This window comes from Pararge aegeria, chromosome 14, assembly GCF_905163445.1.
Source record: "Pararge aegeria chromosome 14, ilParAegt1.1, whole genome shotgun sequence".
In the NCBI taxonomy this organism is placed as follows: Eukaryota; Metazoa; Arthropoda; class Insecta; order Lepidoptera; family Nymphalidae; genus Pararge; species Pararge aegeria.
In genome coordinates, this window is record NC_053193.1 from 12,870,830 (window position 1) to 12,889,397 (window position 18,568).

At 34.1% G+C, this 18,568-nt stretch overlaps 1 protein-coding gene across 1 annotated transcript in view; it reads right to left on the reverse strand.

The window, feature by feature from the left end:
• Positions 1 to 18,568, reverse strand: part of LOC120629305 (UNC93-like protein MFSD11) — a 39,500-nt gene that overhangs the window by 11,964 nt on the left and 8,968 nt on the right. The window contains exons 2-3 of the mRNA XM_039898212.1: positions 15,473 to 15,642; positions 1,644 to 1,820 (exon numbers count right to left, since the gene is read on the reverse strand). Coding sequence (XP_039754146.1) covers positions 1,644 to 1,820; positions 15,473 to 15,642 — 347 coding nt within the window. The remainder of the gene's footprint in view (positions 1 to 1,643; positions 1,821 to 15,472; positions 15,643 to 18,568) is intronic.

Below are 18,568 nucleotides of genomic sequence, written 5' to 3' on the forward strand. Positions count from 1 at the left end.
TTAAGTTGGACCAGACTGCTCACGGTGTGCCAATTTAATTTAAAATCGGTTAAGTAGTTTAGGAGTCCATCGCGGACAAACATCGTGACAGGAGATTTATATATATTAAGATAAGATGATATGTTGATGTTAGCTACCTCTTTTTCTTGATATTTATACTAAGAACTTAAATCATCATCATCATTAGTGTAACATCACGTCTGTCAGATGGAAAATCTCATAATAATAAAATTAAAACTGGGTTCCGCGTCTCGAAAGGTCTTTGCTCCGACTGCATTCAATGAATCTCGAAAAAAAATAAACAATAAGCTTTTGCGATGATTAAATGCCAAGATGACTAGCCTACTTACTGCTTTTGTCACCGGTAGGTACACGCCCACATAGTACTTATTGGATTTCAATAAAGCAGTTCAACCGTTACAATCCTTATATATCGTATTAGCAGTTGCTCATAATTTCACCCATGTAAGCTAAGGGTCGTAAGGTAATGTAATGTTGGGCAATCGTATACCTTACTCATAGACGTAAACATACGTCCCGTTTAGTTATTATAATCTCCTAAACTGTAAGACCCAATAAACTATGTATATAAACCAGCTGTAAAAGGCAACGTTTTTCTACATAGTACCAATACTATGAAGCCAACTTCATAATAGAACGACTCTTTTTGTAAGCATTAATATACTATGTCTAAAAATTGCGATACGAAATCAAATTATATTTTCTTCTTAGATAGAAATAATTTTATTTTCTAGGCGCAAGCAAATACTATTATTTCAGGTTGAAAAATTATTACTGATATAAAATGTGGCCTCTGTTACTCTTGGATAAAAAGCTCTCTAGTAGTAAAATTATATTAATATTGGTACAGTATTTTTATAGTTTATCGATTACAAATAAACAAGGAAATAAATCTTTCCTTTTTATAACATTAGTATAAAAGTATAGATAGCGTTACAACTTACGTACGGAATAAATAGGTACAACATTAAATTGTTGTGACATCACAATAACGTTTGAGCAGATAATATATTTATTTCCTTTTGTCGCCTCATATAAATAAGGTAATCAATTACCATTTTATAGTAATAGACGATGTGACTAAAATGGCTAATAATTTGCTTTGATAAAACCATAATAATATTATAAATGTGTGCAGCTGTGGCTTACATCCTGAAGATGGACATAGGATAATATTGAAAAACTGAAAAACTGCTGTACTTATCAGACAATTGAAACAAAAACATTTGTTACCTATGCATAGATTGCCAGCTTAACTTATTTTGATGAAATTTTCCATACAAATATTTTGATTGCCAGTGGCATCATATGTCCCAAACGAATGGACCTATTTTGATGCGGATTTCTTGCTGACTGGGTCGAGATACATATAATTTATAAATATCTGTTGAGGCATTTGAATATTATCCGCTCATTTATGTACAAGACAGGACATAGTTTAAAAATATACCATGGTCTACAGAAATCTAGGTGGTTTTTAAAAAAAATCAGCAGATCGGGGATTCTAACACAGGGGCCGAGTGAGAGCCGTAGTTGAGCATGCCAACCACTAGACAAACGAGATAGTTAAGAAAACAACCGAAGAATTAAAGTGTTAAAAAAAAAAATATTCAAAGACCCACCTGCATTGCAGCATAGCCCAAAAGACTCCTGAGTTCCTGGAAATGGTTTCCGCATCGCTGTTCAATGTGAGATAGTTGCCCTGTCCAGTCCAAATGGCAGCTGCGCCCGCGCCGATCATCACACTGGCTACGTAGAGAAGCCATGTTCGCGGGAACAGGAACGTTATTATGAAGAACCTGCAAAAGAACACATGCATAAATACCAGTTTTCTATATAGCTTTGTCCGCGTTTTTTCTTAATTATCATAAATTCTGCGGGAATTGTACATTCTTACGGTATAAAAATTAGCCTATGTACAAACAACATATTATAAATCCAGGGTATCATCTACCTCCAATGGCGTGCGTAGAGGGTATGCTCAGGGTATGCAGATGATATAAAATGAGTTGTATTAATCCAGTACGAGTTGTAAAAATTTAGGGGTAAGTAACTTAAAATGCCTGCCCTTAAGTTATATATAACTCGTACTGGAGATTTTTGTAATTTTATGTAATCTGCATACCCTCTATGCACGCCACTGTACCAAATTCCCGTCAAATTGGTACCTACAGTAAGCACGTGAAGCCATCCATCCATCTATCACAAAACTACTAATATTATAAATGCGAAAGTTTGTATACTTTTCTCATTATCCGCAAATGGTTGACTAAGACCTTAACCCCTTCTCATTGTCCAAGGAGACCCATTCCCTATAGTGGGCCGGTAATGGGTTGTTATTATGATAAGAGAATAGGTATATTCGTGCAATTTTTTATTTAGATCTACTAAAAAAACTGTTTTTCTGTAGCAGGGCAGTATATGTATGATAAACCATAAAGAGATCCAAATCACTGGCGATATTTAAAAGAGCAGTTAAGGCCCATTATATTGTTAACGACTATTAATAGTATGTATACACTTACTCATTTATTGTATGTTATAGTATTTAAATATGTAAGTGTTGTTATTATATATATTAGTTCATTTTTATATTTATTTATTAATTATATTATTTACTTTTTATCTTTTTGTGTACACTAGTTTATGTATTAGCATGTAGTTATTCGCATGTATGTATTATAATATTTGTACCACCAGCAGTCTATTCTCGTCTTCTTTTTTTTTTCTTAATTCTAAGGTTGCCTGGCAGAGATCGCTATTAAGCGATAAGGCCGCCTTTTGTATTACTACTTCTTTCGATATGTTTCTGTTTTTGTTATATTTTAAATATGTCAATGTTGTGGTATACAAATAAAGAGTTTAATAATGATAATAATAAAAGAGGGCGAAAGCGGGCATAGCAGCTTAATGTTTAAGTTCATTTATCAAAAAAATGTTTGAGCTATTGAGAGCTTTGCTGGACATAGGTATTTTGTAGGGAGTTCCAAATTCCACGGTTCTGTGCCGCTTGGATCCAGCGGCTACCTGCGACGCGCTTAATGTCGTCTGTCCACCTCGTTGGGGGTCGACCAACGCTACGCTTACCAGTTCGGGGCTGCCATTCCAGCACCTTTGGACCCCAACGTCCATCATTAACCCAATTACCAGACAACTACAGTACACGGGACTCCTCTCAGAATGAGATGGATTTAGGCCGTAGCCTACCAATCAGTGGCGTGCACTTCATACATGCGCAAAAGCATTGCCTACCCTAAAATTGATACGTAACTCGTATATGAGCAGACTTTTTGTCTATTTATGCAACTTTCAACGTCGTGTGCATACCCTGTTAAGAAACCTAGTTCACGCCACTGCTACCAATTCTCTCTTGACAAGTGTGGTGCTTGTCAAGAGCGGATTGATAGGCTTCACACGTTTTTCAGAACGTCATGGAGAACTCTCAGGCATGCAAATACATTTATAGATCATTCAAGACTACTAAGACCACAATGTACACAGAAAAAGTCCCACCAACCAGAAACAGTTCAATTGTTCTGACGAGGTTAATATAATTATAGCTTCTAATAATTATTTCCTGCAAATATTTGACAGTTATTGGACAATCTACGATGAATGAATAAGGAAATATTAATACAAGTCTTTCTTCCTTATTATTTTCCTTTTTCTAAGAAATACAGTCGTTGTAATAACTATGATTGTAAAGATAAATAATTAACCAAAAAAAAAATGTATAGATTATTGTAGGCTAACTCTTGATTGTTTTATAAAACCACTTATCATTTTGAAAAGTCCCATCTCTCTGTTTGTAGTGACTCTACCACCGGATTAGAAGAGAGATTCTACCGAAAAGAAGCCGGCAAAAAACTCGGCAGATGCTCTTTTCTAACATCGACGATGTGAAAGCTGCAAACGGAGCCAGCTGCTTCCAAGCAACCTTCTCATTAGGAAATACATTTATTGCAATTTGTCTAGTAACCTCGCAGGACTACATGTGTTTTAGACATTGCTTATGTACCTATTGGTAGGATTAAAATGACTTTAATATGACAATCATGATATTATATATGATATAATTACTAGTTATTTGCCCCGTCTTCGCACGGGTGCAATGTATGTAAGTATGTATGTATATGTAAGTAATTTGAATTTGCTTTTTTAAGGGTTGCATAGCTCTGCTCCCGCTTTTTTAAATGCCTTCAAAGCAAGAGTGAATAGGCTTATTCTAGTAAAGCGCAAGTCTATCTAGTATTTAAAAAAAATACCCTCTAAGACATTCATTATAATGATGTGCTGTATAAGAAAATTTTAAAACATGAAATGCAAGACGTATTTAATGCCTTTATTCGGATAAGCCATAAGGAATAATAATACGGCATTGCTTAAAATAGCTTGCGAAATATAAATAACCCATAACCTTTTGTAAATTGGAAATGATAAAATTTGTATCCTTTGGAGATAAGCATATAACTTCCCGGACTTTTTGAAGTTATACTTCTATTGGCACGTTAGGGAAAAACTATGAGAGTAAATTTTTACGACGCGCGCACACCGTCACAAAATACCGACACCATGAAGTTAGCTATAAGGTTTGACAGTGTACACTTTCAATTATTGTCAAAGTCTACGGGCTCATTCCGGTGATTTAATTGTGCAAAAATCTTAAATTTTAATGTTGACTAAAACTTGGTTGTCTGATAATGAGTCTATTATTATTCCAAATTTAATTATGTTTATTATTATTTTTTTTAAGTATGACTTTTAACGCGTGTACGTAAGTACACACACGTTTTTTTTTATTTTGTAGAACTTTTAAGGTGTACCATATTCTGGTATTTGATGTATCTCGTAGAATTCATGCACCGTTTGCAATGTGAGCGCAAAAAATGTGTGTTGTGTTGTGTGTTTGTTTACATCGCATTAGAAACCCTAACATTTTTAGTGTTTCCCTCCTATATTACACATATAAACCTACCTTTTGCATTTTTTTATATCCACTAACCAAATTTGCACACTAATAATTTAATATAATTTTCTGTCCTCTAAACTGACTACTACTGAGATGTTTACTAACATCTTGATATTATACAGTATTGCAAAAAAAAATTACTCTATCTAATAAAAAACTGTATCAACATCCAGTGCGAAGTATTAAAGATCTAAGCGACTTTGTTTTATACGATGTAGTGATATTGACGTGGGTAAGAAAAACACCAAAGCCAAAGAAACAAAGCAAGAAGAAGGATCTTTCTATTTAATCAATTTGCTACCAGGCAGGGATTTAATTCGATATAACCAGCATAAAAATCAAATTACACAGGACTATTCTTATTATCAGTTGTTTGTCTTTACGTACTAGCTGTAGCGATTAATGTTGATAGGCGGCTAACCTCTTAATAGGCGGCTAACATTTTTACAATAACAAAAAATAAATATGTGATTATATTCTGCATCTACTATCTCACTTCTCATTGGTTGTGGAATGATCTAGATTTTTTTTTGATAATGTATTCAAATGGAACTTTCACCAAAATCTGTGTAGGTAACACTTGATATAAGATGTTTAAAAAAGAAAGTAGTTTTCGTTTTTCCAAAAGTTATGACTATGTTACGCAGTATAAGCAAATATGATATAATTCAAATTTTATTTTGCATCTATTGTTTTACTAATTTTGCTTTATTACTCTACAAGCTAACCCTTGCGATGTAAGTGAGGACGGCCTAATCTGTCAGGCGTATAGCAGTTATGTTGAACCTATACCCGTTATGGATTTCTACACGGCATCGTACCGCAACGATAAATCGTTTGGCAGCACTTCTATTATGGTATGTTGGTAACTAGTCACGGTCGCAGCCTCCCAAAAGATCAGACATAATCGGAGAAAATAAACGTTATTAATTTCCAAATTGCCGGGGATAGAACCTGGACCCCCTCAGACGGGACCGATAAGAACACAGCGCTCACCACTGCGCCAGAACCCGCATCGTTCTTTTCCAAATGAGATGCTTCCAAATTCAACTTCGCTTTAGAATCTAAAGCTTTAGAAGTGTTACACTAGTAGGTATGCTACTCATCTGCTTTTTACAATAGGCCAACATTTAAAATCGTAGAACACATGTTTCAGGATTTATAAGAATTCTACCCCCCGAAAAGGGATTATATAGGGGATGAGAATTTATTTAAGAACGTGCTTTTCTCTGGATATAGATTTTTACCTTTCGGATAAGAAAAATCTATTTTCCATTTGATAGCCCGGATGTGAATTTTTCAGAAAGGTTAGCTAAGATGACCAGACGAGCGTGGCCTAAGTCGTAGAGCAATGGGTGGACGATGTGACACGAGTGAAAGTGTGACACTAGGTACTTATCAAATGATGTACGCGGACGAACCTGTTGACCGCTAATCCAATAAATAAAACTTTTAATTACAAAGTTTTAATATTTTCTATATGAAATAACCCTTATTTTAACTGAGCTCTATATTGTAAAATTTATAATGGTTTTTGGCAGACCTCAGTGATTATCTTACTTCCTAACTTGATTTCCATTGAGAATAAAACTTGCACATTATTACCAAAAAATATAAATAATATGGCCGAGGTCGCTTAAAAATCGTGTGCATTGTGTGAAGGCGTTGTTGTGACGTTGGAATACAAAATGGGTGTGTCAAAACCCGTCAGCCTTGGTTCGTTACTGGATTCGATTCTTGTGAACGTACTGGCAAACTAGATCGGCATTTATATTGGTCCGTGCATTAACTTTTGTAATTAATTTATAAACATACTTCAGTAGATCGTAGAATGTCTATTTTTTTAAATGTAGCATAAGGTCGACCGCGTGCCTTATTCATTCTTTGACCCTAAACTATTCAGTAATTAATCAGATTTAGAACAGATCAGATCAGAAGTAGTAATGTACTGTAAATAAACTTTGTCAAATTTGGTAGGCAAACTTCACGTACCTATTAATAAAACGATGGTACCAATTTTTTGAACACAAATCTCTAAACTAAACTAAATTGACGAGACCGAAAGTATGAAATTTTGGGAATGTGTGAAAAGGATAGTACATCCTTTTCACACAAAACGTAAAATTTACAAACAATTATCTGATTGTACTATACCCCGACAAACAAGTTGAAAATACAACAAAACATTAGCAATATACTTAGCTCACAAATATAGTAACATATTAAATCAATGCCTCAGATTTTAATATCACAAAACCGACTCTTAAAGATTAATAGTTTTGGTCTTAACAAAAATTCATCAAAAAATATTTATCATTATTTATTCCGTGAGCCAATTTTTCAATCATGATTTATTTTGGTCATGTCCGTTTACAAACTTTCAAATTACCAAGTATTAGGATTTCCTAGTCCCTAGTTTTGTCATGATTGTTTAAAACGTTACTGCTTTAAGGTAAACCATATTTTATAGTTGAGCGAGATCAAATGCCGCAAGGAGGAAGCGGAAATCGTCGAATGTATTTAAAAGTCAATTGGATAAGGATGGAAAACTTTATAGCTTTATGTAGGCCGACAGTTAAAGGATGATGGAAACCGAGGTCGGAAAATTTCTTTACCCATCATCATATTCAGAAAATACCTATACTAAACTTTGAAAATCAAAGAGTCTTTCAAATAGAATTTAATTGGACAACTAGATACTTCAGGCAGGTAGGCGACAGTAGGTAGGTGGGTTGTCGACATAATCACCGTACCTCCCCGTGGCGCGGTGGTGTCCATGAGAAACAAAAGCCCGGTTTCTCGAAACGAGAGACCTTCCACGCTGCTCTAATACGGGCTATTGCAACTAGTGCAATTATAAGTGTTAATATATAATATCAGATTTCATTGATAATAAGCGAGAATGACGTCTTAACTTTCTATTACTTAACGACGCACGTAAAACAACACCAGTTGAAGCAACTAGATATTGCATAAAAAAACACATTTTTGTTTTGTTTATTTGTGTTTGATTGTCCTTAATTTACGACCTAACTAAGCATCCAATCAACCTAATTTTTGGTACAGAGATAGTTGAAAGGACTGAGTTGAGAGTAACATAGGCTTCAATGGCATCCCAGGGAAACAAACGGTTCCTGCTGGATTTGTAAATAACCGTCACAATCGCAGACGAAGAACGCAGGCGACAGCTGGTGTAGTAATATTTTATACCGTTTGCTGGTTGTCCTTCTAATAAGTACGTTGCAGTAATACATACTTAACTGATTAATTTCTTATCTCCTTTAACATTTCGTTAAATAGGTAGGTACTCAAATAGTCTAGTTGTATAACCGAATCCTTGATCGATAAAGTCGATGGCTAGATAACGTTGCGTCATTTCAATGAATCTAGATTAGTTATCGGTCATCAACAAACACTTGAACTTTCATCTATTTGATTAAAGAACAAAAACAAAACATAGAGCTAGAAAGTTACTGCGACACTGTTTGCGTAACTTCCTGAATAGACGGTTATTTCGAACCGAGTTGCAAAACGTAACTTTTAATTTGATCCTAACTGTGTGAAGTGTCATATAAGCATATTTTAATGTTCATTTTAATTTCAGAGATGTTATGTTACACATAACAGATAACCCTATATTCATATTTTACAACGTTAAACCTTTTAAGTATTTCTACACCATTACACCATTATAAACTCAAATATCAATCTATCTGAACTTATAAAATACTTTTTACTAAGTACAAAGAGATAACTTCTTTAATCTTCCCTTGATCCTTTTGTCTATACTCTTTGTACCTATATTTTTCCCGCCATTTTATATGAACTTCCTTTTTGACCTCCTGTCATTTTTAATTCCTACTCCACCTTATACCAAACCACAGATTATTACTAAGATATTAAGATAACTTTTCATCTTTAACCAAATGTACATACAAAGGCAGATTTGCTAACAGACATAACTTTTTATCGAGTTCACTGATTTGAATGTCATTTTCGTACGATTTATTTGATTGGTCTCATAAACAGTTTATCTTTTTTGAGGGGTCCAAAACGGAACTCATTAAACGAATCCAATTATTTATTTAGAGTTTGTTGGATGCAATCGGTTTCCGAAAATGAACATTTTTTAGTTATCTGTCGCGCTTTGTTAATCACGGCTTTACCGGCAAAACCTTGTTCTAAAGCGATTTTTTTGCTTAGTCTTACGATAATAAAATTTGTTCCGTTAAGTTTCACAGACGAGGCGAATTTAAAGAAGATCAATAGTGTGTCTGGGAAAAAGAAACACTAGTTAATACCAAAATTCTTATAAATCACTACTTTCATTCACAGACTGGTGCTAACTTAAATAAATAAATATACTCCGACAATACACACATCGCCACCTAGCTTCAAAGAAAGCGTAGCTTGTGTTACGGGTACTAAGAAAACTGTTGAATATTTTTATGAATAATAGACATAAATATTTATAATTTACAAATAAACATCCAGACACTGTAAAGCCTTCATATTCATCGCACACACATTTTTTAGTTGTGCGAATAGACCCCACAGCCTTGGAGTCAGAAAGCAGAGCTGCCCATTGCGCCAATCGGCAGTCAAATTAATTACGAAGTTATAATTATTATGAAAGTAAAATTATTAATTTCAAGAGTGGACACTTCACTTTCAATGATGGCACTACTTTTTACAGTTTTATGTATTTATTTATACTCTTTATTTGCACACAAATAATAATACAAAAGAAGAATAAAAAAAACACAGGCAGAAGCAGTATACAAAAGGCGGCCTTATCGCTTCGTAGCGATCTCTTCCAGGCAACCTTAGTTTTCTTCAATACTGTAAGCTATTTTAACTTCTGAGAATTCAAAATCATAGTACTTACTTTTTAATTTTAACATTAACTAATGCATTGGCGTTCATTACATACACGCACAGACGCACTTCCTGCCCTGAAATGTTCGTAAAACTCGTTGAAGGGTTTCTCAATTTTATGCCATCTTTCAATGCTTTAATTTTTACTAATGTTGTCGTAAAGGCACTACTAACATACATATTGATTTCTCTGAATTCGTCTCTTCTATGAAGTTTTACGTACGATATTTAAGTATCGTATTCTACGAATATTTATCAACAGATGTGTAAAATCAAGACATTTCTACTGAACTTTTAAATAAACGTCATAGATCACAGAACCATGAAAAGGCAGCCTCACGGTTAGTTGAAAAAATTCACCGTGAAACACGATTAAAATGCAAGCAGTAGCTTCAAAGTAACGGCTCCCGTATCGATCGCATTCTATGAGTTTAACTCGGTAAGCCTTTAGACTTGAAAGAACCTAATTATCCATTATAGGTAGGTAATTATTCGGGTCACGCCCGTATCATACATGATTTACCTTTTGCATCGACGCAACTATATGATCATATGATATGGATCGTCAATGAAGGGGGTGTGGTGTGACCTTGGAACAGTGTAGGTAGATACTTTATTCGCTTTTTCGTACTTTTCCTATTATGTTTACAGTTTTTTCATTTCCAGTGTAAAATGTGTTTGGAAAAAAGAGAAAAACAATTGTGTTAAAATAAATAGAAACGATTGAACTAAAAAGAAATTTTAATTTTTATAATTTATTGATTTTTAAATATTTTAATAGGAAAAAGTACCTAATAAAAATATTCCATTAGTCCCATAGTGATCTTCTCCCACAATGAGAAGGTTTTATTTAGGCCATAGTCCACTATGCTGGGTACTGGTACCCAGTGCGGATTGCTGGACTCCACACGCCTTTGAGAACATTTTGGAGAACTCAGACGTGCGGGTTTCATCAAAATGTTTTCCTTCGCCTTTGAAGCAAGTGATATTTAAATTGCTGTATATATAACTACGTTGAAATAGATCTGCTTTGTTTAAGGATATGTTACAATTCACATAATAGTGTATATTGGCGCGGAAAAAGATAAAATTTATCGGTTACCGATGTGGCGGAAAACAACAAATCTATGAAACTAAAAATGGACATCGCATATATTAGAACCAAATGTCTTCATGAAGAATGCATTTCGTAACTCTTTATAACTATCAACCGTAATTATGTTGTGGATAGAAAGGATGTTGATAAGAAATTCAAACCGTTTTATGTACAGCAAAAATTAAACGATATGAAATCTCAGAATTCCCTATAGTTTGCTCAAATGTATGGCCCAGTGCATCTGAACTGGGCCATACATTTGCACTTTGAGAACATTATGGTTAACTCTCAGGTATGCAGGTTTCGTCATGATGTTTTTCTTCACATATAAAGGTAATAAATATATAATATAAAGACCTATGAACTCTACCATAACGCCTTACTGATCCACGAAATCAGTTTCGTGTCGAAGATCGTAGTTTTAAATGATGAAAACAATGTTTAACAGCTAGCTTTGACAAATAATCAAAGTAGTTACTGTGTGGTACACACACACACTACGTGTACGTTAGATAACGAGAGCGTTGGGTGCGAATAGCTGGAGAAAGTGAGTTTTCTATATCTGACAATCTCAATTGTTTGATTTACCTTTATGGGACACTTACCCACATTCATAACAGTTTTATAAAAAACAGTGGCAATGTTTTAAGATAAAAGCAGCTACCTTGCTTTCGGAGTCCAAAGCTGTGGGTTCGATTCCCACAACTGGAAAATGTTTATGTGACGAACATGAATGTTTTTCTGTAAATATTTTTATGAATAATATACTTAAATATCTATAATATACCACTAACCAACCAGGTTTATCTGTATATTATAAGAATTTATGTATTTTAATCATAAGAATATGCATTAGTCATCTTAGTACCCATAACACAAGCTACGCATACTATGGGGCTAGATGGCGATGTGTGTATTGTCTTGTGTAGTATTTTTATTTGTGTATTAGCTGACTAGCTCGCAAACTTCCTTCTACTTTATTCCGGTTTTTAAAAATAGCGTGGAAACCTTTTGTTTTACTGCGATAAAAACAGCCGTAACATATACGCTCCGTTCAACTAACTTTATGCCAAAATGCAAGTTGACTGGAAGCTTAGTTAAAGCGTAAAGGAAGGACTAACAAAGACACCTTTGTATTTATAATATTAGTAAGGATTTGTATATCGTAATATTACTCACAAATATAACAGCAGTTAAAATTTATCAGCGTTGTATTAGGTTTCTGTTAGTAGTTTAATAGTTATTTCGACCAATTAATTATATTAAGATTATAATCTGATTATAATACAAAAAATGGGTATGTTTTAATAGGGATTAAAAGTTTGCACAAACCATAGACAAAGGTAAAGTAGGAAAATCAAAACCAGGAAAACTATTATCTATCTACCGATACCCGACTACACGACTATCATAACATAGTTTATAAGTGCAAGCTGTAATTGCTTAAACCAGATCTGTTGTAACAGTAGCGTTGCACAACTTGGCTTTATTAGCAAATACCTGCAATATAATCGGCCCCGGTAGACTGCGCATGGACAGCTATAGGAAATTAATCCGATATATACAGATATTGCAATATGTACAAAGCGACCAGGAAAAGTTAACACTTACCTTCATATAACAATTTCAAAATGTAGACATCCAATTGACACATCCACAGATTGCCAGTTATGCAGCAAAAGTTTGGTTTTCAAACTTTTATTTTATAGCAGACCTTTAGTGTTATAGTGTTTAAACAAGTAAGCAATAAACAGCTTTTAAAGAAATCTAAATTGACTTGCTAAGGCTATTTGTATTACCTACTAATGGTTTAAAATTTAATTCTTTACTTAACTATAGCGCTAATTGCGATTGATTTACTGTTGCCCGATGTGAATAACCGTCCTTCATCGTCGAAAATCTTCATTAGATTTACACCAAATACAATAAGTGAATGCATATTTATATATTTTTTTATTATTCTACCTACCTATCTAAAAGGAATCCTTGGAATTGGTCAACTCAATTATGAATAACCGTGAAAACTTTGCCTGTTACTAACCGTTAACTGTACCCCACAATAGAATCATCGTTATCAACCCATTTCCGGCGTATTACAGGGAACGGGTCTCCTCACAGAACGAGAAAGGATAAGCCGTAGTCATTGGCGTGCCCAGAGTTTTTGACCAGGGTATGCATGAAGAAGGGGATGCCATAAAATGGAAAAATCCTTCGTATATGAGTTATACAAAAATGTTAGGGTAGGCAGAGCTTTTGCGCATGTATGAAGTGCACGCCATTGGCCGTAGTCATCCAGGCCATATTGGCTAAGTGCGGATTGGTAGACTCCGTACGTACTTAAGAACATTATGGAGATCTCTCTGGTAACAGGTTACCTCAGGAAGTTTTCCTTCACCTAACTCCGAAAAGATAGAGGTCCGTGCCGGGGATCGAACTAGGTTCAATCGAAAGGGAAGCCGAAACCTTATCCACTGGGCTGGCTTATCACCGCAGAATGCGACGCCCCCATTAGTTTCCACTCACTTCCCGTCACCCGCCGCAGCGCAGTACAAGAAAATTAGGTAAGTTCGGGATATTAAGGCATTTATAATTTTGAGAAAGAGATTATCACCTCAAACATGGAAATCGGAAACAATGGAATGAAGTTATGGATGGACTCTCAATATGCGAGTCTGGTTGCGAGCATTCTGCTTTAATATGATGTCGGTTATAACGCCAGAAAAGTCTTAGAAACACAGGTCGTACTATTGCTGTACTTCAATAACAATCTCTGCCAATGCCTAAGAACATCACTAGAGGAGATACTCTTATGTATCCTTTTTTTTTTCTTTGTTGTTGTCCTTACTAATATTATAAATGGGATAGTTTGTTTATTTGTTTGTCCTTCCTTCACGTGCTAGCTAAGCAAACAATCAATAAGATTTTGGCATACAGTTAGTTGAAAGGACGGAGAGTAACATAGGCAAGAGCTATTAAACAAACGGTTTCCATGGGATTTGCAAAAACCCGTAATAAAAGTACGGACGAAGTACGCTGGCAACAGCTAGTCTTATAAAATATCTATAAAATAAAAAAAGCGATAGCATGCCCAATATGCTAAATACCACGATGTCTAGTTCATTAACCGTCTAACAATGGTCATAAGACTATAAAAACATGTCTGGAATTATTTAAATATTTACGAGGTTTTTAGACTTCTACGATTTCTGCAGGTACGATAAGACGTGCCATTTAAATCAATTTGATCAGTACTCTTAGCTCACGACTTTTTAAACAAAGTCTCGAAGTTTTTAAATATTGTTTTTAACTAATAGCCCTAAAATTAAATATGCTAACAGCTTCAAATTTGCTAATATGACAATATTATTATCAAACAAATATTTCATTATAATTGTACTTGGAATTTATAATCTTTACTTATTCTAAAACTATGACGTTTCGAATTCCGTACGTTGAAGATTTTTTTTGGAAGGATAATTGATACTGGAGTCAAAACTGTCTGTCCGTATCTTGGCCGCGCATCACGAATGAATTCAACTCTGAAACTACAGAATGAATTCAACTAAACTTTTATATGATTTGAGTTCATACTACGAGCCTGCCATAGCCATACTATAACTGAGTTACGAGATAAAAGTATCCTAGTTCATACTAGAACCTAGGATACTTTTATCTCGTAACTCAATTATAGTTCTTTTGGTAGAAGGGTGAAAGTGTTTGAGGATTTTACACCATAATTCCGTAAAATGTAAATCGATTTAAATAATTATGCTTGACGGATAATTATTTAAATCTGAGAACTCCTCAACGGATAGCAGTAAACCCTCAATTAAGGTTAAGTACTGAATGTATCAAACAATACTGAATGTATTCAGTCTCATCAAGTAGTTAATATTCGCCGTGTTTACTTTATATTCTAAATATCACACGGCAACGGAATGCTCAATGAAGTTTAGTCAATGTTCTCATGAAGGTCAACATGCGTTGATAAAACTTTTTAGTGGTTAGGTGTTTTGATTTCGACTAAACATTGTATTAATTCGATTAAGTAAGCATTTATTCTTATCATTAGTTTTTATTTTAAACATTATCTCTCATTATTGTGCTTTGTCCAAGGGTGAGTTTAAAAAGATCACTGTTTAGCGATAAAGTCTTCAAAAAATCTTTAAGCTTCTTCAGTTTTTTTGTGGTCATATTATTCTTTTCTCACTTATTTAATGAATTTAGATTGCGTCAAAATATAGTTTAGTTTGTGTTGTAGTTTGTTGCTATTCTCTGCAGCGGCATAATTAATAACTGATAACAAGCGTCCTCTGCAGAATATAGCCTTTCTGGAAGTGCATAACCACACACCAACTTTCTTATCCATCCGCTTCTAGCTATCTTCTAAAGGTGCACTTTTTTTACCACTACAAGTTAGCCCTTGACTGCAATTCACTGCACTGTATTTTATTCTAAATAGCGTAACATAATAACGGTAAATAAGTAGGTATTGAATTGGTACTTACAAATAAGTAACGGCTCCAATCATCATCGCGCCTCTGGGACCAGTGATGGTAATTATGGATGGCGCCATCCAATTGCAGAGGGCTAGTGTGGCGTAGATGATCGCGAGTGACGTGTAGCCATCGCCGACGAAATTTGGATCATCTTGCGTTATACTGTCCAGAATTGTTTTCTGAGAACAAAAATCGTGAGAATTTATCCTGTCCTCTATATATCCTAAATAGTTCTTGGATTACAATGCAAGAATACACTTTATTACACCGGCGTAAACAAAAACAACAAGCTTCTTAGGCGGCTTTTTCGCTAAATAGGGACAAACACCAGGCAAGTCAGATGTGGAGAATTAGATCACTTTTTATTTCATATCGACTAGAGTCCAATCTGTTGAGGTTTGTTAAGAACCCAAATCTATTTTCATAAAACATCTATTTTCTGTACAGCGGAGATTGAGCGAAGAAGCCTATAGCCTTTTTTCATCACATTTCTGATTCTTTATAACTGAATTGTTGCTAAGACAACAGGTATATACATCTAAAGAGTTACTGAAGACTTGAACTTCAGTGTTCCTATCTTTGCAAAGTAAATATTAGCTGAGTGTGATACCCAAATAAAAATTTCAAAAAGAAATACAACCACCTTCATTGATCTGTCAAACTTAAATAACAGAATATTTAAATGAATTCATTTGATTTAAGAGTGTTCGTAGAACACTCTATACTTGACTATTAAATTTTAAGTTTTCCTCTAATCCAGAATTGACGGGGTCCAGAATTGACGGGGATTCCTGTAAACCGACAAAAAAAAACATCCAGTTGAAAATAGAATCTTCTTTTCTTGAGTCAATCAAAAATTTCATTTATTACAAAATATTTCTGTGAAACTACACAATGTACAGGAAACAAGAGACAACTATCATCCGTGTGACGGCCTAAACTAGATCTGGAACACCTTCACCTTCGGAAACCTGTACCTAACTAAAACGAGAATTTGTTTCGTTAACTAGTTTCATCTTATTTATGTTTCGGTCTTTTAAATATTTTTTAATTAAAGGCGTCTGCAGAAACCTTGTTTTAATATAAATTCCTTTTCAAGATATTAACTTAATAATATAATCGTTATTTATCAAAAACGTTTTCATTTCAGTAATGCTTTACCTTCTCCGATAGTTTGAACTGTGCTTCAGGCGACAGATGTTACAAATGGATGCCTTAAGCGAACTGATAAATAGGCGAAAGCTTTTCTTTGTTAGCCACAACAAGATTAGATAATGTACTCGGCACAAAACTACTTTTATTTCCACTATGGTAAGCTGTATTTATGCAATCGTTATCGTAACTAATTAGGTCAGCGTTAGATTTATACTTAACAGCATTATTAATAACTAACACCGCGTTTACTAACAATGTATGTACAAATACATAAATAGTTGTAATATTTTCTCTGTAGCAATTAATCAATTCCGACAATGAGTAGATGTGTCAATATCCTAAATTTAAAACTGTTACTTTGTTACAATAGAATATCAACTAGATGTCCCGGAGAATGATTTTACTTAACAAACGCAATCTTTTTGTTATTTCCTTTTAATTATTTTATTTTAACCAATCTTGTATTGATTTAAACAAAACAAGAAAGAAGGAGAGAGATAATTGCGTGGAAGTTTATGAAGCATTTTTGACTTTCTAAATTATAGTATAATAATTGTATTATTCCTTTACAGTGTTTCCTGCAACTGGAATCATTTTAAACAGTAAGGTTAATGCAGCAACGTATGTAGTAATGCGCACGTACATAATATTTGGCGTTAGGCACAAACCGAAACAAGCCGCGTGCAAAGTTTGAAATCCAGAACAAGGTGCACAAGCAGACAAGGACATACATATTTATTTCATATACCATTTTATGCATAATTCCCATTAATAACAAGCGTGGTTGTATTGCGAAAATGTGACAACTTGTTTGCAATTTTTAAGTGCCATCCGTGTCAGATTAAATCGTGTTGCAACTGATTGAAAAGGATACAATGCCCAAAATTGGCTAAACCCAAAAATGGAGACTATGCCTGATCAATAGGGAAAATAACGCAATATTATGTTCCAAAAAATATTCGGGTTTTATCACCTTTTATATTCACATAAAAAACAATGTTGCAACGATTTCAATCCACCATATTGGGTATGGTTGTTTCGAAATTTATAATGCTTTATAATCGAATAAGGATCTACTTATAATGTTTATTAATGTACTTCATTTTAACTTTGATAGTTTGATAAGAACACTGATATATCTTTGTATTTACATGGCTATGCGTTAAGAATTATGTTTTAACCCAATTATATCAAAAACGCCGCGGCGTCGAATAAAAAACAAGTGAATATAGGGGTCAACAATAAAGTCGAATTTTAGCTTTCTATTAATGGAATGATTTTTTGACAAATTATAACAAAAAGCGGTTATTGTGTCTTAACAGTTAGACATTTAGCCTCCCGGACTTTTTTGTAGGTAATAATGATTACTTTATCCATGTCCATCCATACTCACAAACTTTCGCATTTATAATATAAGTAGGATACGCATGCATTCGGTCGTTGTCCCAGATGCCTTGCGACTTGCTGTTATCTATGATGAATTATGTCCTTTATCTCCGACAATATTTACCAGATCTTCATTAAAATTTCACAATACATGCTTGATAGTATAGACTTAAAAATAAAAAAAGAATTATTAAAATCGGTTTAAATTTAACGGAGCTATAAAGTAAAATTGATAAAAATTTTCATCTCATTTACCGGGAGAAGCTTATTGTTTATCGGGATAACAAGTAGCATATATGTTGACCCGGAATATCAGCTACCACTATTAAAATTTTATTTAAATCCGTTCAGTAGTTTTCACGTGATGCCCGGACAGACACAGACAGAGAAAAATCTGTTTTGGACTCGGTATCGATTATAAAGCATCCCCCGGTTAATATTTTCAAAATATATTGAATGTACAGAAATCTTCCAGTTACAGTTTTATTATAAGTATAGATTAACACAAATCTATCGAGTCTAGTTTCATAGGATTGGTCTTGATGTGTCATTGTCTAATAGAAA